The 21,400-nt window shown below is 46.1% G+C and overlaps 1 protein-coding gene across 1 annotated transcript in view; it reads right to left on the bottom strand.

Annotated features, from left to right (window-relative positions):
- The window catches only part of DNMT3B (DNA methyltransferase 3 beta), a 51,397-nt gene that overhangs the window by 12,889 nt on the left and 17,108 nt on the right, over positions 1 to 21,400 (bottom strand). The window contains exons 2-12 of the mRNA XM_082225968.1: positions 17,418 to 17,562; positions 15,179 to 15,261; positions 12,580 to 12,732; positions 10,204 to 10,350; positions 7,529 to 7,687; positions 6,758 to 6,865; positions 5,327 to 5,468; positions 4,210 to 4,356; positions 3,306 to 3,350; positions 1,927 to 2,006; positions 68 to 180 (exon numbers count right to left, since the gene is read on the bottom strand). Of these exons, the coding sequence (XP_082082094.1) occupies positions 68 to 180; positions 1,927 to 2,006; positions 3,306 to 3,350; positions 4,210 to 4,356; positions 5,327 to 5,468; positions 6,758 to 6,865; positions 7,529 to 7,687; positions 10,204 to 10,350; positions 12,580 to 12,732; positions 15,179 to 15,261; positions 17,418 to 17,556 (1,316 nt within the window). The 5' untranslated portion in view covers positions 17,557 to 17,562. The remainder of the gene's footprint in view (positions 1 to 67; positions 181 to 1,926; positions 2,007 to 3,305; positions 3,351 to 4,209; positions 4,357 to 5,326; positions 5,469 to 6,757; positions 6,866 to 7,528; positions 7,688 to 10,203; positions 10,351 to 12,579; positions 12,733 to 15,178; positions 15,262 to 17,417; positions 17,563 to 21,400) is intronic.

Raw genomic sequence — 21,400 nt, 5'->3', positions numbered from 1 at the left:
GTTTGGTTCCAAGGGTTCTGTCATGGATGCTGTAGTTTAGATTCTTGAGACAGGTGAGGTCTCTCACCTGAAGCAGTTGGCATTGTCGCAGAGAAGCAGCTCGTTCCCCGCGCAACAAATGCTGCAGTAAGCCTGGTACCCGTCTTCATCGTACATGTAGAAAAATTCTAGGAACTGAACCTGCAAGTAAAAGAGATCCGTGGCAGATTTGAACAGTTTCCGATTTCCTGGGTGTCCCTAGCCCCAAACTAAGTATCAGAAGCCGCAGAGAAGGCCAGCCACCCCCAGCCTGGCCCCGTCCACATTTTTCGGACTACAGCTGAGGCTGATGGGAACTGTAGTCCGAACCATCTGGAAGGGGCAAGGCTGGGGACATCTGCAGTATTTTTTTATTTAGCAAAATTTACATCCTGCTTGGTTGTACAAAAAAACTCAAAGCGGCTTAACAAAAAGAATAAAAGGATAGTGAAAACAATTAAAACAATGGCAGATTTTTTTTAAAAAAAGTTAATATTTCAATTGGACCAATCACATATTAAAAAATATTTATTCGGCGGTTGGGACATACCAAATTTAAGTAGCTATTGTGAAGCAAGCCAACTCAGCCATCCAGAGAATGCAGTAGTCAACACTGGAGAATACAGTGGTGCCCCGCAAGACGAAATTAATTCGTTCCGCAAGTTTTGTCGTCTAGCGAATTTTTCGTCTTGCGAATCACGAAATTCCATAGGAATGCATTGAAATTCAATTAATGCGTTCCTATGGTCAAAAAAAGTCCAAACAAAGCCAAATTTGGTACAACAACAGTTTATTAACTGCTCTTTAAAGTCACACATACTGTAAAGAGCAGTTCAAAAATTGAAGGGAAAATAAATTAACTTTATAAACAAAACATGTCTTTGTTTTTAGACAAAGGAAACAAAGTCGCGAGACGTTTTCGTCTTGCGAAGCAAGCCCATAGGGAAATTCGTCTTGCGAGGCAAATCGAAAACAGAAAAACCTTTCGTCTAGCGAGTTTTTTGTCTTGCGAGGCATTCGTCTTGCGAGGTACCACTGTATAGAAATTGATGGTGATCCTATAAAGGGTATTAGCTTTAATGAAAAATAAGCTTTGATTATTGAGTTAAGTTTACAAATCCCAATGCAGTGGTACCGTGGTTCTCAAACTTAATCCATTCCTGAAGTCCGTTTGACTCCTGAAACCATTCAAAAACCAAGGCATGCACTCAAGCGGAAACTGCATTGGACGTACGGCTTCTGAAAAGTGTTCACAAACCGGAACACTTACTTCCGGGTGTGTGGCGTTCGGGAACCAATTTGTTCAGAAGCCAAGCCGTTTGACAGCCAAGGTACCACTGTTCACACGCATGATTTAGAATATGGTAAAAAAAAAACGGGCAAAAGTTTTAGCTCCAGGACTGTCACCTATAATTCCAATACAGCATCGTCCCCTATTTCAAAATAAAAACAGATTATATAATGTGAATGTTGCAAGGACACCATTTATATTGAAAGATTGTTACAGGAAAGGACAATAAAAATGAAAATCCATTTAGAGAACAATCACATTTCATGGCTATTAGGGTATCAGTGGAGATCAGCTCTTACAAATACACAAATTAAGAACGAAGCGAGATGGAAACTAACAGAAATCCCCTCGACTGTGGTGGACTCCCCTTCATTGGGAGTTTTTAAGCAGAGGTCAGGCGGCCATCTGTCATGGATGCTGTAGTTGAGATTCCTGCATTTCTCTATGACTTCTTACAGATGTGGAGCAGTGCCAGTTCCGCAAATTGAAGCGGCTTCCGTGGGGTAAGGCGATCTCGCAGGTAAACTGGTCCCGTGTTGTTAAGTAGAGCAATGGCCCTGCATGAAACGGTTTGGAGGAACACTCCCTCCCCCAAAAAAAATCACCTGGACGCTCACCTGGCAAGTCTCACAGAGGCCGCCTTCGAACAGGGGGTGGGTGGTCACCGGATTCTTCTTCCCACATGACAAGCAGCTGTCTGTTCAACGAGAGAAGGACAGGTCAGTAGAGTTTTAATAAGCACTCCTTAGGGTGCATCCGACATAAGACAAAATGGTCTCAGCGTTCAGTCTGGAGAGATTCTACCAATGAGCTAGAGAGGCCAATGGTCTCACGCGGCATTGATTGATTGATTTCTATACTGCTTAATATGTTAAAAATATCTCTCAGTGGAGTGCAGAGAACTGTAGCAACAGCAGTCCTTCTGACTCCATAGTTCTATGATTCTAAATAAAATATTACAAAATACAGTTACGTATAACAACATGGCATTGATACAAAGTTAATAACATATATCAATCAATTATGTCACCCGGCATCCAAACAAACTCCTCTCACCCACAAAAGTCTCACAATGGGAAGATTTCCTGGAACAGGAGGAAATCTCCCTAAGCATCTCAGACTCTAAATTTGTTTTTCATGTAGGGTTGCCATACGCCTGGAATTTCCCTGACATAACCAGAACACGGCTGTGGGTAACAGTGCCCAGACCGAAATCACTAAAAATGCCCGGGAAAAGCCCAAGTTGGAAGTCTAGATGTTGGGCGAATTTGCTTAAAAGTAGCTCGAAATCAAATAGCTCAACAACTTTGTGTCCAGATCTTTGCTTTTTGAAATACAGTAGACACGCAGCTTGCGAGCGTGATCCGTGTGGGATGCACGTTCGCAACCCGCAGTGCTGCATCTGCGCATGTACAGGTTGCCATTTGGAGCTTATGCGCATGTACAAAGCGTGATTTAGTGCTTCTGCACATGTGCAACCGCCGTAACCCAGAAATAACCCATTCCAGTACCTCTGGGTTTCAGCGGGTCCGTGACCTGAAAAAACGCAACCTGAAGTGTCTGTAACCCGAGGTATGACTGTAAGGCAACCCTATTTTCATGAAGATGCTCTTTACCAGGGGTCCCCAAACCAAGCTCTGCGGGCCGGATGAGGCCCGGGGGACTTGTTTATCCAGCCAACAACGCCCAACGCCCGCTCTTACTGGCGCTGCGCTGCGCAGCTGCCCACATCCGGGTCAGAGGAGTACCGGAAATAGCATGCGCGCATGAACAAGTGTTATTTGTGCATGCGCAAGCGTTATTTCTGGTGCACATCTGGGTTGGAGGAGGCCCGTGCACATGTGCACAAGCTATTTCCAGTGCTCCTCTGACCCGAAAACGCGCCGGAAATACCGTGTGCGCATGCGTATGGGCACACGCTCCCCTGCCCGTCACACGATCGGCGCTGGAGACACGGGCCCAAGGCGTGGTAAGTTTGCTGACCCCTGCCGTTTACCTTCCAAGCTCTTCTTGTTGTGCCTGACTTCAGAAGCCATCGACTCTGGAAAGAAAGCGGCAACGACAAGTTAGCGAGTGAAGTGCCTCCCCCCAGAGGGGCCAGGACATAAACCCACAGGCGGCAAACTGTGACTTCTTGGAAAAGTTTCAGAGTTGTACGAAGAACCGGCTTTCTATGTTCTATAGGATTAAATGGCACATACGCACTCCATATCCCTGCCTACTGACATCAGGCAGAAACCTACATGGTACTATTTCAACACCTACTAAAACTTTGTTTAGACACTCTGACCCAGATATGCAGAACACTGACATCTGCTCTAATCTGCTTCCAGCTTATCACTTATTGTAATTATGATCTGAATGCTGTATTTACTCTTGTTTTATTCCTTTCGTAAACCACTATGAGTTCGTTTGTTTCTCTGCAATCAAGTGATATATAAAATTTATTAAATACCGTATTTTTCGCTCTATAAGACGCACCAGACCACAAGACGCACCTAGTTTTTGGAGGAGGAAAACAAGAAAAAAAATATTCTGAATTTCAGAAGCCAGAACAGCAAGAGGGATCGCTGCGCAGTGAAAGCAGGAATCCCTCTTGCTGTTCTGGCTTCTGGGATAGCTGCACAGCCTGCATTCACTCCATAAGACGCACACACGTTTCCCCTTACTTTCTAGGAGGGGAAAAGTGAGTCTTATAGAGCAAAAAATACAGTAATTCTTTTTTATAGAAAAAAAGCTCCCTGCACATAGAACACTAGCCTGTCAGGGATTTTAGCCTTGTATACTTTTATTATGTGCAGTAAGGGTTGTTGTTGTTGTTTCATTAAAATTGTACCTCTGCAGGTGCCTCTCCCCCCCTCCCTCCACACACCCCAACCCCAATCCGGCCCCAATCCTACCTCTGCTCTGGTTCTCCTCCGCCTGCTCCTTGTTGCTCCCATTGCAGACATTGGTCTTGAGCCGCTTGGCTGGGGGGGCAGGTTCAGGGGACGGCAGTTCGGGAGCGGCAGATTCTTCAGAGCTTTTCTGGCTGAGGAGACTGCTGTCTGCAGAGAAAGAACAGCTGGTTTTAGTTGGGACGGACACCTTCTTTGGCAGGCAGAAAGGGGAAAGGGGAATGGTTTGCGGGCAGGTTGGGGGTCCTGGATTGTGGGGTTCGCCATCCCCACAAGGAGCCACAGAGGCCTTCTCCAAAGATTGCATCCTGCACAGGGGAAGCTAGTAGGAATGTCCAGCACAAGCAAACCTATGCTGAAGACAAGACGGTCAGGTTCCCTGTTAAATATTCAAGCTGTGAACCCCATAATTCTGCACTGTGGACAAATCAGGAGAATTTGCGCGTAGGCAGCAGGCCACAATGTGATAAGAATTTTAAGGTCTTAGATATATAATAAATGTACCAACCAAGCATGTACATAGATCAGCACAGGAAGACCGACCTGAAACCATTTTTTATTCCCAAACTGTCCCAAAATGACCAAATGTTTTCTCTGCAAGGTCAAAGGAAAATGGAAAAGCCTCCCTATTGTCTTTCCCTTCACAAATCCTGTCTTAAGGGTATGTCTGTGTTTGAATAGGGTGAACCTGTGACCTGACTCAGGAACTAAGTATTTATCATTACAAAAGACTGGCCAGGCTCCCCAGGCAATCCAATCAAGTGACCATTAAACAGGTAACCTGGCAGACAGGAGGTAAACAAAGCACTCAGGTTTCTGCTGTAGACCACCCTTTCTGTGATGTAGGTATGATGTATCTGGAGGTGGCGAGTGAGGACCCTGTTGCAACAGATCAATAAAGATCAGGCTTACTAGCTTCTTTGCTTCTCAATATTCTCCGGTTGGCCTCTGTTATTTTCTCCTACCAATAGGGAACCCACGTAAGGACTCTATATGGGCTCTTGGACACCCCATAAGGGAAAAGGGGCAGATGTATAACAGCTCTCCGAGGGACCGGGCTCCCACTGCCCTCCTTGCTGGGTTTCCTCGCCCAAGCCCCCCCCCCCGGCCAGCTCCTTACCTGAGGTCTTGGGGGGCTTCAGTCCTTTCCCTCCGGTGGGCTTGAAGCCATTCATGGCCCACTCGACCATGGGCTTCAGCTTGTCTTCGAGAGAATCCCCTGGAGCACTCGAGAACGACTTGCCTGCTCGGCTGCTTGCCACCTGCCAGGAGGAAGAGGAGAAGGCCTTACGAAGGTGTCGCAGAGCAGGTGGGCATCCTGGATTGTGCTGCCTAAATTCCTGCCCCTGGCTGCTTCACGGCAGAGCGGGATGTGCAAGGCTCCTTGCAGCTCCTACCTAATATAGGTTAGGACCTATAAAGTCCCATATGCCCTGGGCCCAGGCTACCCAAAAATGTTGGTCGGCATCCGTCTGTCTCGGGAGACAATGGAGTGTACCTCCGGGAGTGCCAGCAATACTGAAGTGGCCTCTTCAGGGCACAAGCCTGGCCAGTGTGTGTGGAAGTTCTGGGCTGTTCCTGTTAGGATACTGATGTTCCGTTCCACCTAAACAGATGTGTGGAGCTGTGCTATATCACATACAGTGGTACCTCAGGTTAAGTACTTAATTTGTTCCAGAGGTCCATTCTTAACCTGAAACTGTTCCACTTTAGCTAATGGGGCCTCCTGCCGCCGGAGCACAATTTCTGTTCTCATCCAGAAGCAAAGTTCTTAACCTGAAGCACTATTTCTGGGTTAGCGGAGTCTGTAACCTGAAGCGTATGTAACCCGAGGTACCACTGTATCTGTTTACATTCCAGCACAGCTTGCTGGGAACTTCCGTTTGTGTATAGCTTTTGCTTTATGCTTCTTGCCTGGACATGAAAGGGAGAAGACATGTTTTCCCCCCCTTTGTCCTCTTGTATGCTGAATAAACTGGTTGTAAATACGCTGTAAAGGTAAAGGGACCCCTGACCATTAGGTCCAGTTGTGGCCGACTCTGGGGCTGCGGCGCTCATCTCGCTTTATTGGCCGAGGGAGCCGGCGTACAGCTTCCAGGTCATGTGGCCAGCATAACTAAGCCGCTTCTGACGAACCAGAGCAGCGCATGGAAATGCTGTTTACCTTCCCGCCAGAGCGGTACTTATTATTCAAAAAGTGAGCTCCTATTCACGTGGAAGAAGCCTAAAAGGCCATTAACTGTTAATAACTCATTCTCTTATTGCCCCCCTTAAAAATCAAATTGACCCGCTGTGGGGCGCGTGCCCCACGTTGGGAACCACAGTTCTAGTCCCACCCTAGGCAATTCAGGAATCACAGCTACACCACAGACCTTCAGGATGCTTTTACCCTCATCCTTAGAAGACGGACGGGAGGTCCATTGAAGAAAGGTGGAGACCAGCACCCTCCCGCTTTTTCCTTGAGAAGGTGTATTGTAAGGTTATTCCTGCGGCTCCCTCCTCGCGCCAGGCCCCGTTAGCCAGGCTCCCCGTCTCTCTGCCTGCCCCTTACCTCCAAGACGTGAAGGATGGCTTGCCGGTACGAAACCAACTTGTGGAACGTGGTGGAGTTGAAATGCTCCTGGAACGCCAACAGCCCCACCAGCTTGTCTACCGAGACCTGCGGTGGAAACGGCAAAGCTCAGCCACGGGAACAAGAGGGCTTCCCCCGCGATCAGGACAGGGCCACGGGGCTGCTTTGAGGAACATCACCCACCCACCGCCCCCTGCAAAACTCCTCAAGAGGAGGGAGAGGGGATGCTGGGCTGGGAGGCAGTTACAGGGCCTTTTCAGTGGTGGCTCCGACCTGGTGGAATGCTCTGTCCCAGGCGCTGCAGGATTTAACCTCCTTCTGTCAGGCCTGTAAGACAGAGCTATTCCGCCTGGCCTTTAATTTGATCTTTTATTCCCCTTCCTTCCCTCCCCCTCCCCTTTTTATGAAGATCACCCGCTCTGAGACCCCACAGCTAATTCTCCCCTGGCCTCCTCGCTGGCCCAAGTAGGATCAATTTAGCCAGCTAGCCCTGGGGATTATCTAACTGATTTTTGAATTTTATTGTTATTAATGTTTTTATACCGTATTTTATGCTGCTTTTATAAAAGTGTTTTAAATTGGTTGTTAGCTGCCCTGAGCCACGCGTATATATACTGGATGAGTGCAGGTGATTTTCCTGGTGCCCACTGAAAGCAATTCCTTTGTGTATTCTTCATTTTACCTCGGGGACGAGATACCAATGCCCCCCCCCAGCATCCATCGGCAGCCCTCCCCCTCCTTTCCCCTCACCTCCGAAAACTTTCCATCGCCAAACCACTGAACCCAACGTATCCCGGGGGCCGCCTTGCGGTTGAATGTGGCCCTCCATGAGACGACGATAGCGGGCCACCAAGCAAAGCCCCTGATCTTCCCCCAGACGAGCTCACCGATTTGAAAACCCTTGCTGTCCTGGAAAAAAACAAATAAGATTGAAGGTAAGCAAGTGGAAAGAAATGGGGTGCTAACGGGGAGTTTTCAGGAAGCCCCCGTGGCCTGTCAGAGGCTCTTGAATCAGTGGCTCCATGAAGCCCCCAGGGTCACCAACAGTAATAATAATAATAATAATAATAATAATAATAATAATAATAATAATAATAATATAGTTTATTATTTGTACCCTGCCCATCTGGCTGGGCTTCCCCAGCCACTGTGGGGGGCTTCCAATAAAGATTAAAAATACATTAAAATGTCACACGTTCAAAACTTCCCTGAACAGGCTGCCTTCAGATGTCTTCTAAATGTCAGGTAGTTGTTTATCTCTTTGACATCTGGTGGGAGGGTGTTCCACAGGGCGGGTGCCACCACCGAGAAGGCCCTCTGCCTGGTTCCCTGTAACTTGGCTTCTCGCATGGAGGGAACTGCCAGAAGGCCCTCAGAGCTGGACCTCAGTGTCCAGGCTGAGCGATGGTGGTAGAAACGCTCCTTCAGGTCTACTGGGCTGAGGCCATTTAGGGCTTTCAAGGTCAGCACCAACACTTTGAATTGTGCTCAGAAACGTACTGGGAGCCAATGTAGGTCTTTCAGGACTGGTGTTATGTGGTCTCGGCGGCCACTCCCAGTCACCAGTCTGCCATATTCTGGATTACTTGTAGTTTCCGAGTCACCTTCACAGGTAGCCCCACATAGAGCGCATGGCAGTAGTCCAAGTGGGAGATAACTAGAGCATGCACCACTCTGGTGAGACAGTCCGCGGACAGGTAGGGTCTCAGCCTGCGTACCAAACCATATTTGAAACCATTTATCCAACAAAACGCTCTTCTTTTTGAAATCCGGCTGCTGTACATTTAACCTGCTGTCCTATAGTCGTTTTGCTTTGCTGTCGCCGTCTTTTGAATCCGTTACCCACCCCTGAGAGCACTTGGGCAACAGCGGGGGTCTCCAGCGCAGTTTGCACAGCCGCCGTTGTGCCCACCGGCGACTCCACTGGTGGGATTCAATAAATCCACAAGGCTCCATGGACATTTTGCTCTCCCTGCTCAGTTTCTGCTCCCACTTAGTCACCCGCTTCAACAGGCCCAAACGTCTATCTCAGTTTTCAGACATGGCAGCCATTTTGTGCGATGACACATCCCCCATGGCAGCCATTTTATGACTGGCGCCCAATGCGCTCTCTCAAGATCCCAGGTGCGCCCCTTGGCCCCCAAAAGTTTGTAGACACCTGAGCTAGAGACTGGGATCAAAATCCATTTGATAATAAAAGCAAACTAAAAAATATATAGTATAGGGTGGTATATAAATTCAATCGATCAATAAAATTAATTTTTCGCTCTATAACACGCACCCGACCGTAACACGCACGTAGTTTTTAGAGGAGGAAAATTCGTAGGCATGCCACCCGTAGGCATTCCCTCCATAACACGCACAGACATTTCCCCTTACTTTCTAGGAGGAAAAAAGTGAGTGTTATGGTGCAAAAAATACGGTAATTATTTAAAAAATAGTCACATAAGCGAAATCCATCTGCAATGCTTTGCCCCAAAACAAGGGCTGGGAGACCCCCCAAAATAGGTCATGGTGGTTAGAGTTCCAGGCGAGAACCAAGGAGAGACCAGGGTTCGAATCCCCACTCAGCAAACGTGAAGCTCACAGTGTGATTTGGGGGGCCAGTCGCTCCCTCTCAGCCTAGCCACCCCACAGGGTTGTTGTGGGGGTTGAGCGGGAAAGCAACGTAAACCGCTTTCATCTCCATGGAGGAAAAAAGTGGGACATCTCCAATTCTATGATTTTGTTGTTGTTGTTTAGTTGTTTAGTCGTGTCCGACTCTTCGTGACCCCCTGGACCAGAGCACGCCAGGCACTCCTGTCTTCCACTGCCTCCCGCAGTTTGGCCAAACTCATGCTGGTAGCTTCGAGAACACTGTCCCACCATCTCGTCCTCTGTCGTCCCCTTCTCCTTGTGCCCTCCATCTTCCCCAACATAAAGGTCTTTTCCAGGGAGTCTTCTCTTCTCATGAGGTGACCAAAGTATTGGAGCCTCAGCTTCAGGATCTGTCCTTCCAGTGAGCACTCAGGGCTGATTTCCTTCAGAATGGAGAGGTTTGATCTTCTTGCAGTCCATGGAACTCTCAAGAGTCTCCTCCAGCACCAGAATTCAAAAGCATCCATTCTTTGGCGACCAGCCTTCTTTATGGTCCAGCTCTCACTTCCATACATCACTACTGGGAAAACCATAGCTTGAACTATACAGACCTTTGTTGGCAAGGTGATCAATTCTATGATTAATGCAATGCATAAATGAAAATAAGGATGCAGGTGGGGTTTTAGTCATTATGCTGTAATCTCTTCCCCCAAATAATCCATGTGTGCTGCTCCAGAATGCAACCCCTTCTTCTGACCACGCTGGGTTTCAGAGCTGCCCACCCCCTTGCTAAGCTTCAGCCAGGTAGCCACGACAGCCCCCTCCCCACCAGGCAAAAGCGACCCCACCTGGTATTCCTCTGCATCTCTCGGGGTCCCTGTCAAGAGGCAGCCATTTGGTACCCCAGTATTGCTGCCGCCGCCGCTCTGGCCAGACTGCACAAAGTTCTCCTCTGAGTAGTCCACTTGGGCAGATGCAGAGATTCTCCTGGAAAACTGGTAGAGAGGAAGAAAAGAGATGAGCTCCTTGAGAAAAGAGATGGATGAGGCCACGGGATTTCTGCCAGGCTCGTTTGCAATGAGGCACCGGAGACACATGTGCAAAAAGGCCTGCCCCCCCCAAAAAAAAAACTGGTAAGAACCATTTAAGGAGGTACCAGGTGGCTAGATGCTAAGGGGGAAAACAACTCTGGGTGAGGTACAAGGAGGGTTCTAATATGTGAAGTAAAGAAAAAATGGGTTAAGTAAGTGTTCCTAAGGACTGTGGTTTTATGAGAGTGTGGGGTGCTGGGGTGATTGGATAGAGGATGAACCCCCAGATGACGTCTATCTGGCCATATAGTGTGGGTCCTAATGTAAGGTTACCAGCCGTCCCCGTTTCCCAGGGACAGTCCCCAGATTTGTATTATAAATCAGTCCCTGTACAAAATCTATTGAAGTTGAAAAGTGTCCCTGGATTCATTGAAAAAATCTGGTAACCTTATCCTAATGGAAATGCTCTCGCAAACACCTTGGACTCTGTCCAATAATGAGTTATACAGTGGTACCTCAGGTTACATACGCTTCAGGTTACATACGCTTCAGGTTACAGACTCTGCTAACCCAGAAATATTACCTCGGGTTAAGAACTTTGCGGCGCGGCGGCAGCGGGAGGCCCCATTAGCTAAAGTGGTGCTTCAGGTTAAGAACAGTTTTAGGTTAAGAACGGACCTCCGGAACGAATTAAGTACTTAACCTGAGGTACCACTGTATCTGCCCATGCGATGCCCACCTGGTGGAAACTCTAGCTCACATGGCCCTTAAATGTAAAATGTAGGATGATGTCCACCAACAATTTCTAGACCATCTATGTACTCCAACATGGAAACCAGAGACGGAAGTTATGAGCTTCTTATTACAGGGGAGAGTCCAGGAGCTCACCAAGACAGTAGCTAAGTTCCTCTATTTGATTTTTTGTCGCTGAAGCATGCCACAGGATCCTGCCCTTGCTGGAAACCTACAGAGATGAGGCGGATTGCTCGCCTCTTCTGCCCTTTGTCGGGTGACTGTGTCGTTCGGGTGGCGACAACATTGCACTGGCCTATCTATTCTGAATGTATTCTGAATGCTCTTATGTGATGCCAATAAAGGTTACTTGACTTGACTTGAGTAATGAGTTATGAAACAAAGCCTGAGTAATGGGGAATTTTGTGTGAGCCTCTGCCTTGAACCCCCAATTTCCCCTTGCAATGTTCACGAGGTGGGGAGCATCACAAAGAAATGCATCACCTGTGCATATTATGGTCCAGAAAGCATGGCTGAAAGCTACCTGATGTCTCCAACCCACCCTCTTCCTTGCTCATGAGGACTAGTGTAATGAGTTTGTGATAGACACATACCAGCCGGGTTGGAAGAGGATGGGCTGGTCTGACTTCTCCCAATTTGGGATTGTCCGTTAGTTAATGAATTTTGGAAACAGTTATAGAAATATCAGGAATTGTGGGTAGGAAGGTGGGAATATCTAAATTAATGGTTCTTAATGGTTCTGAGTAGCACCGAGTTAAAAACAAAAGAGGAATGTAAAAGGGTAAAATTGATGGTAATTGCAGCCAGACAAGTTATAGCCAGTAATTGGAAAAATGCAGAAGTGCTAAGGGTGAACCAATGGAGGAAAAAACCTGAATATTATAATTTTAGAATATCTAACTGTGAAGATACACAGAATGAAGGGGTTTAAGGTCAGTCAGAAAGAGGAGGATTGGTTTGAGAAGATATTGAATTATTTGGGTGGCTTTGAACAATTTGGGGCAATTAAAATGTTAAAAGTCAAATAAACCTTGTGGACGGAGGAGTATTAGCATATATAAAATTGTACATATGGTTGATTGAATATGTCATTATTGATTATGTATACCCAATGTATCAGTCGCCTGGGGGGTTTCACTGTGTTTTGGTTGTTGGTAAAAAAATAAAAATTTTAAACACAAAAAAAAGACTTCTCCCAATTTGGCGGTTCAAAGGACCTCCAGCCCAGCTTTGATTCCCCCATGTGCTAAATCAGGGGGTGAAATCTGGGGTGCAACAGCAGATGAGGAGGGCTGGCAAAGGGGTCATTTTCCAGATCACAAGTTGACCAACTCGACTACCTACCTGGAAAGGGCCAGTCGACAGGCTACAATATCCTTAGACCACCACAGACAGACAGACAGACAGACAGACAGACAGAAATTGCAACCCAAACCTCACCCTGATTTTGTGTCGCTCCTTGAAGCTCTCCACGCTCTCCACGTCGTCTTTCACATTCTTCTCCTGCACAACGGGTCCGGCCTGGAAGACGATGCGAGGAGGGGGTTTCTGCCGCAAACTGTTCTCCCAGCCAGCGGATCCGCGCCTCCGCACCTGGGAATCGAAAAGGATTGGTGCCGCTCACTGCCTGGCTTTGTCAGGGGCAGGAGGGACAGAGGAAGGTGACAGCCTGCCCTCGTTTCATTGGGGAAGGGGTGACGTGATCCTGCCATCAAAGCTGGCACAGCGATGGAAATTCAGGGGTAGAGCGATGGCCACCAATTGAGACAGCGTGAAAAGAGGATTCGACAGATTCGTGGAAGGCAAAGCTTTCAAGGGCTATTAGCCGCAATGTCTATGTTTAGCCTCCATATCAGCATGCCTTTGAAGCGGCTGGAAATCGAAAGCAGGGAGAGTATTGCTACCCCACTCAGGCCCATGTCAACTTTTCCCTTTCCTTGTGAGGAATCCTATTCAGAATAAGGGAATTTCCCTTTAAAAGGGGGGAAAGTTGACAGCTAAGCTCAGGCCTTGCATTGAGTCACCTGGCTGGTTATGGCTGCCCCCGACAGTTTATACCACTGGTTCCCAAAGGGGACGTGGGGATAAGCTGGGGGGTGCTAAGAGGCAAGGGGGCAGCAGGGGGGCATTGGAGGTGTCCATGACTATCACGCTTTGATAGTCAAGGGGTCAGACTAGATGATCCTCATGGTCCCTTCCAGTTGTAATCTACTCCAACTATCTAGATCTCTTTTACATTCTTTCCAAATTCTGCTGTAATTGTCCTCCACCAAATTTATATTTTTAGTTGAAACCCAAATACCCAAATATTTAACCTTTTTTGATATTTTTATCCCAGATTCCGCCTCAATTTTATTTTTTGATTGTTCGTCTAGGTTCTTTACCAACATTTTTGTTTTTGTTTTATTTAATCTAAACCCCGATAGCTTCCCAAATTCCTCCATTAGTCCCATAATTGTATTTATTGTTTCTAGAGGTTCTTCTATTGATATTACTAGGTCGTCAGCATAAGCTTTGACTTTATATTCTTTTTTGCCTATCTTAATCCCTCTTATTTCTGGTGTTCCTCTAATCTTATTCAATATGACTTCCAGGACCATAATAAATAACAAAGGTGATAATGGGCATCCCTGTCTTGTACCTTTTGTAATCGTGAATGAGTCTGTTAAACTACTATTGATGATAAGTTTCGCCCTTTGGTTTGAATAGATCGCTCTAATGCCTTCTAGGAATGGCCCTCTTATTCCTACCCTTTCCATACATTTAATGAGAAATTGCCAAGATACATTATCGAAGGCCTTTTCGGCATCTATAAAGATTAAGGCGGCAGGGATATCAATTTTAAGGTCCAGATATTCGATTATATTAACTACATGTCTTACATTATCTTTTGTTTGTCTACCGGGCAGGAATCCGGCTTGGTCTTTATGGATCGCTCTGTTAAGATATTTCTTTAATCTATATGCCATTATTCCTGCAAAAATCTTATAATCCATGTTAAGCAAAGAAATTGGTCTGTAGTTTTTTATATTAAGTGTATCTGAATCTGCTTTGGGTATTAATGTGATATACGCCTCTCCCCACGAGTCGGGTATTTCCCCTCCTTGGAGGATGTTGTTAATTACGTCGCAGAGTACCGGAATTAGATGTTCCTCTAAAGTTCTGTAATATTTTTGAGAAAGGCCATCTGGGCCGGGGGCCTTCCCGGGTTTCATCTTCTTAATTGCATCTCTAACCTCATCTATAGTTACCGGCTCATTTAGAACTGTCTTTTCTTCGTCTGATAACTGCGCCCCTTCGTTCCTATCCAAATACCTCCCTATCTCAACTGTATCCTCATCCTCTTTCTTCTTGTACAGGGTTTCGTAATATTGAAGGAACTTTCCCTTGATCTCACTGGGGTCCTCTATTAGTTGGTCTTCGAATTTAATTTTGTTAATCACCTTTTGTGCACTTAATTGTTACTGCATTTAATTTTATTATCATATGTGGTGGGAATGTAGAGAAATTTTAAAAAAAATGGGGAATGATATATAATGAATTGAAGAAAATGTTTAAAAAGACATTTGTAAAAAAAATCCAGAAGCATTTTTGTTAGGGATTGTAGGACAAGACCTGCCAAGGGAAACAAAGAATTTATTTATGTATGCGACAACAGCGGCAAGAATCTTGATAGTAAAAGGATGGAAGAATGAGGAAACCCCGACAAAAGAACAGTGGCTAGAGAAATTGATGAACTATGTAGAGTTGGCTAAATTGACATACAAACTGCATGATAAGGACAACTGTGACTTCAAAGAAGAATGGGAACTTTTTACAAATTACTTAATTTTATGGTGCTACTGTTTTTGTTATACTGGGTTGTGCAATCCGCTGTTCTGAGTTATTACACTTTTTATAAGGGAGGGTGGGGGGAACAGGGGGTGAGTTTATGGAACCAAAAGACAGGTGACCCACAAACGTTTTGAGGGCCGCTGGTTTGTATTGCGAGCAACTGCTAAACGTGATGCAACATTCAGGGTTTGGAAAAAGATCTCACCTCCTCCTGGCCTTCTTTGGGGACCTCCTCATCCTGTTCCTTCCACTTCGCCTTGCGAGGCACTTTCTCTGCGTCATCGACATCTGCACAAGAGGAAACGGGGCCTCAACTCAGCTTCCGCCCATTTGGGCCAAGCCCCTAGGGAACCCCCCACCCCAGAACCTGCTCACCTAATACCGTGGTACCTCGAGTTAAATACTTAATTCGTTCCGGAGGTCCGTTCTTAACCTGAAACTGTTCTTAACCTGAAGCACCACTTTAGCTAATGGGGCCTCCCGATTTCTGTTCTCATCTTGTACTGAAGGGACAAGATACCCAAATCCTGTCTGAAATCACCCCAGGCTTCAATAATCACCCCAGGCCTCAAAGCTGCCCAAAACTCCTTTTGTCTTCTAAAAATCCAAAACAGCTTTTCTCTGCTTGTCTCTGCTTATTCTCACAAGATGCTGTGCATAGGCAAAATGTTACTTTTAAAGGCTCATTGCCAAGAATACTCAGGCCTGAGAAATGAATCTTATCTCATTGGGTTGCAACATCTTGGACCTGCTGAACCACCAGGGCTCCTCGACCCCTCGGCTCTCATTCCCCCTTTCCTGCCAAGAGTCCAATAGTCCCAAGACAGCTTTCTGTTCATGCTCAGAGGAACTCATGGGGCAGGACTACTGAGGGAGGAGAATCACAGAATCATAGAGTTGGAAGAGACCACAAGGGCCATCGAGTCCAACCCCCTGCCAAGCAGGAAACACCACCAGAGCACTCCTGACATATGGTTGTCAAGCCTCTGCTTAAAGACCTCCAAAGTAGGAGACTCCACCACACTCCTTGGCAGCAAATTCCACTGTCCAACAGCTCTTACTGTCAGGAAGTTCTTCCTAATGTTTAGGTGGAATCTTCTTTCTTGTAATTTGGATCCATTGCTCCATGTCCGCTCCTTTGGAGCAGCAGAAAACAACCTTTCTCCCTTCTGTATGTGACATCCTTTTCTATATTTGAACATGGCTATCATATCACCCCTTAACCTCCTCTTCTCCAGGCTAAACATGCCCAGCTCCCTTAGCCGTTCCTCATAAGGCATCGTTTCCAGGCCTTTGACCATTTTGGTTGCCCTCCTCTGGACACGTTCCAGTTTGTCAGTGTCCTTCTTGAACTGTGGTGCCCAGAACTGGACACAGTACTCCAGGTGAGGTCTGACCAGAGCAGAATACAGTGGCACTATTACTTCCCTTGAAAGGGGGAGGGAACTGGAAAGGGGTATATATGTTTGTGCACATGACTGTGAACTTCGTGCATGCTTTTTGTGAACTATCACACTTGCTCCTTCTACCAGTTCATGGATGGTAGAAATAAAAGCCTTTTCTCCGAAACTATTCCTTGAGTGTCTGTTGACTCCCACTTCCCTTTCCCGGGCGCAATATTTTTCCCACCCGAGGGCAAAGCCTCATAAGGCTACAGTACCACAGTACAACTGATAGAATTCTACAGGATGTGGCATGAGTGTGTGAAAACATTCAAGATCCAAGGATCCCAGGTTTGCACCTCCTGGTGCTGATGATGGGCTTAGGCATCACAACACCACCGCTGGCAACCCACTAGACCCCGAAAGCAGCTTCGGTGCCCTCTATTTTAGTGCCCTTCTGAGACGCAGGAGCTTCAGCCAAGACCCAACTGCTGCCCATCAGCTGGCACCAAGCCTGGCTCCACAGTCCCCTTGGGATATATACTGGGGTGGTCAGAGCTCCTCATAATAATAATATGATTTATACCTCACCCTCCCAAGACTGGGCTCAGGGCGGCTAACACCAAATATAAAAACAATTGATTGAAATACTGCTTAAAAAACAAGATTAAAATACAGTGGTGCCTCGCAAGACGAAAATAATTCGTTCCGCGAGTCTTTTCGTCTTGCGATGTTTTTCGTCTTGCGAAGCACGGTCCGTCGCAACTGCGCCTCTTCAAGCGGCTTTAAGAAAAAAGGGCAAGACGTTTTCGTCTTGCGAAGCAAGCCCATAGGGAGATTCGTCTAGTGAAGCAACGCAAAACCGAAAAACCCTTTCGTCTAGCGAGTTTTTCGTCTTGCGAGGCATTCGTCTTGTGGGGCACCACTGTACAAGATTAAAACATGAAAATGCAGCCTCATTTCAGGGGAAACTCGATCAGAAACTTTTTTGCACCTCCTCAGGCAAAGAGGTGCCAAACCACCAGCCTCGTGAGGGAACAGGAGGCAGATTTCCAAGGATACCTGAATTCTTCTGCTTCCTTTTGACTTTCAATGTAGTCTCAGCCTTGTCCTTGGCTGGGTCACCGCAGCTTCCATTGACCAAGACCAGGTTCTCCTCCTCGCTGTCCATCGTCCACTGGACCACCTTCTCCTTCTTCATGTTAACCTGCAGGATGGGAGGCACAGGTGCTTTAGTTGAGATACCTGCACTGCAGGGGGTTGGACTAGATGACCTGCGGGGGTCCCACACAACTCTGTGGCCACAGGAGCCTCAGACGGGGCTGCCAAACGCCTGGATTTGCCTGGAGATTACCAGCATTTCAAAGGCAGGGGGGATTTCCGAAATGTGGTGCTTTGCCCCTGGCAAAATAAACTAAGAGGTTATGTAGAATTGGTGAGACTATCACCAAGGCTATGAGGCGTTACAGAGGAAAAAATTGCCAGAGAGTGGAATATATACAGAGTCTATGTAAAAGAACATTGTCAGAATATCAGTCCGTTGGTAGGTCTTGATTAAGCTTCTGTCTGTAAGTAGAACAACTTGAAAAATCTTTAAGTACCGGTAAGTTAAATAATAGGTTGAAAACAAAGTTAAGTGCATATTTCAGGAATTTGACTCTGAACACAATGAGAAGATTGAGGTCATGTTAAACTGAATTTCAGAATGATATAAAAAAACAAGTATCAACCAAGGATTGAATGAATGTTTATTTTTATTTTGATAGCAACCTTTATGGATCATTTCTGTTGTACATTTTTCAAAGCCAACAAAACAGAAAAAATAAAATCTTGTTTCTTTGGCGATTTGGTAAAACACAAAACAAAACACACCACAATTGTTCAGTTTTCATTTTTATTTAGTTCCGGGCTAACCAACTCTTCCAAATGTGAGTCACCCAAACAATTGGGGGGTGGGTGAGGGAGACTGCAGACCCCTAGAGAAGAGGCACAGTCAATTTCCAGGGAAAGATAGTCCATTGGTTGCATTTAAATGCCGCAGGGTTAAGAACAAGCAACTGTGGAATAGCATTGCCTTGTGGAAAGATTCCCCAGTTTTAAAAAAATCACTTCAATTAAATTTGCATCCAGTTCTAAATATTTCAGCATCTGGGCATGAGGAGAGTAGAATCCCTTTCTAGACAAAGGAATAAGGAATAAGAAAACACAGACTGGCTTTTCTCAATCTTCCTCTACTGAGGCTTCTCTGCTTAATCCTTTGATGTGCATCTTCCTCTGTATCCACCGAACCCCTTTATAACTGCTTTGTTTGCTTTTCATTACCTACCAGGCATTCACCTCCCATCTGCTCAACACGGGACATTGCATTGCATTGTATCGTCATTATAGAAATGAAACCGTGTGCACAGTTTATTTTAGTCGTCCCTATAGCTTGTTTGTACAAAACAGGCTGGCATTCACAGTTCGTTTTTCTGAATAAATGAAAATCACCTAACCCCAAAATTAAATTGAGGCTTTTCTAGGGTAAACTTGTAATCATAGGCAAAAAAGGGTTTTTTTTTGCCAACGGCTCATTCTCAATGTAAAATCACATGTAAAAAAAAAAGTCATTAGTGTTCAAAAACAACTATTTTTCCTACACAACCTGACTATGCCTCTTCCCTTGGTTTTAATGTATCTACGTGGTGCTTATAGTCTGTTTGTTTGTTTGTTTGTTTGTTTGTTTGTTTGTTTGTTTGTTTGTTTGAAGGTTGCTTTGGGATAAAGCGACTGACAAATTTAGCAAATAAATAAACCCAGTGGCTCTGGACCTCGGTTTCTCCCCAGTGTGACACTCTATAACCACTACCCCACACTGTCCTCCCACAGCCCCCACCCAACATTACTGAATAAGAACCACCCAAATATTTAGGTGGCCTAAAGGAGCAGCTGGGGGCTGATGCAGCTACTGCCTACACACCCCCATCTCCATTCTGCCAGATGTTGCACCATCCAGATGTTTCTGGACCTCACGGTTAACTGCATTTTATTTATGTTTTATCATCTCATTTTTATACCGCTCCTTTTGCAAGATATATAAACTACGAAATAAGCAGAACCAAAGCAAAACAGACTGAAACCAACAGCAGCAGGAAAATACTTCTTGCAGACCGTTCCCTAAATAAAGTAGTGCGCTGCCTCACAAAGACCCAAGTCTCTGACCACTTGGCATGCTGGCTGGGACCGAGGGAAGCAGGCCTCCAACAACCTCACGTCAGCCACTCTTGTTTTCGAGTAATATATTTAAAAGGTTATGAAGTAATTCAGCTGGGTCTTCCGTCATTCATTTTCACAAATTCCTCATTCTTTCTCCAAATGTGACACACACACATACCATATTGGCATATTTTCTGAACCTAATGCTTTTTATTGTTATTATTATTTAAAAGGTGGTCCTCAGTCGAACTGGTGCACATCCACACAAGCCTTTTTGCTCCAGACAAGAGCGAAGTGAGAAAAGTCAATGAAGGTTTGCAGCTGGAATAATGACAAATGATATCCTCTTCCTCTCCGAGCTAAGCCAACGGCTTAATTTATCAAAGTCCAAGGCGACTTGGCCTCCCAAAGCAATTGTTTTACGTGGGGAGAACGATGTAAGGAGGCACTTTGGAAGGGGTGATAAAATAAATTTTCATTTACAAGGCCAGGGTTAAGTGCGATTCAGGGGCAGGAGGCCTCCTCCGACTACAGAACCTGCAACGGTCTTGCTAAAAAAGACAAAGGCTGAATTTATGTGTCCATTTATTCCATTTACATGACGTCCCCCTAACTGTTAAATCCCACATTATATCTGAGCTTCCACACAATGCAAAAACCACTTCCAGGCACTGAGCGCCATGGGGCACCCACACAGTTTATTTCTGCATTATACGTGGGCTTTTGAGCATCATAAAATCCACTTCCAAAAACAAGAGTGGAACAGAGCCATTTCAGCACTTATTTCCAGGTTACTTGCTTCCGGGGAAAAATCAGTTTGCAAGTTGAGATCCCTACACTGCAAGGGGTTGGACTAGATGCCTCTGGGAACCCTTCAACCCTACAATTTGATGCTTCTGTGGACACCTGAAGGGCCACAGCTTCCACACTCCTGCTATACAGTCTCTTGATTAGTCACAAAAAGAAATCGCCACCACACCAGTATGTGCACAGCATGAGTTTGGTGTGGCTGCATCAGGTTTAAGGTGCTGGTTTTAACCTTTAAAGCCCTATACGACCTAGGACCCTTGAACCTACGGGACCACCTCTCCTGGTATGTCCCATGGAGGACCTTACGGTCTTCAAACAAAAACATCTTGGAGGTCCCAGGCCACAGAGAGGTTAGGCTGGCCTCAACCAGAGCCAGGGCCTTTTCAGTACTGGCCCCAACTTGGTGGAAAGCTGTCACAAGAGACTAGGGCCCTGCGGGACTTGACATCTTTCTGCAGGGCCTGCAAGACGGAGCTGTTCCACCAGGCCTTTGGCCAAGGCACAGCCTGACCCCCTCCTTTGGTAATCCTCACAGAACTCTAGCCCAATGGTTGCCATGAATTTGACTCTGAATTGATTTTAAAATGAATTGATTTTAGAATGTATTTCAATTAATTGATTGTGATTTTATGTAAACGGTGTTATTTTTACTGTTGTTAGCCGCTCTGAGCCCGGCTTTGGCTGGGGAGGGCGGGATAGAAATAAAAATTTTATTTTTATTTTGAGTTTGGTGTGGCTGCATCTAGCACAACTTACGGCAGACTTGCTGGGGGCGTGGGGGGGGGTGGAATTGGCCAACATCACCAGGGCTGATCTCTAGACAAAGGTCTTGTGTTGGAAGAAGACTCCGAAAGCCAGCAATGCACTGTTTGGGAACAGGTGCTTGGCTCTAACCTGAGTCTGGGATGGGCCATGAAAAACACTGTGATTCTTCTATTTAATGAATGCCCTGTGAAGCACAGATGACAACAAGCAGAGACAAGGGGCCTTTTTGGAGTGGCAGTTTGTGATTGTAGCATTGAGCACATAGGAACATTAAG

Source organism: Podarcis vaucheri (assembly GCF_965113315.1).
Source record: "Podarcis vaucheri genome assembly, chromosome: 6".
Taxonomy (NCBI): domain Eukaryota; kingdom Metazoa; phylum Chordata; class Lepidosauria; order Squamata; family Lacertidae; genus Podarcis; species Podarcis vaucheri.
Note: the sequence above shows the minus strand (reverse complement) of the source record. Positions and strands in the feature narration are given on the sequence as shown.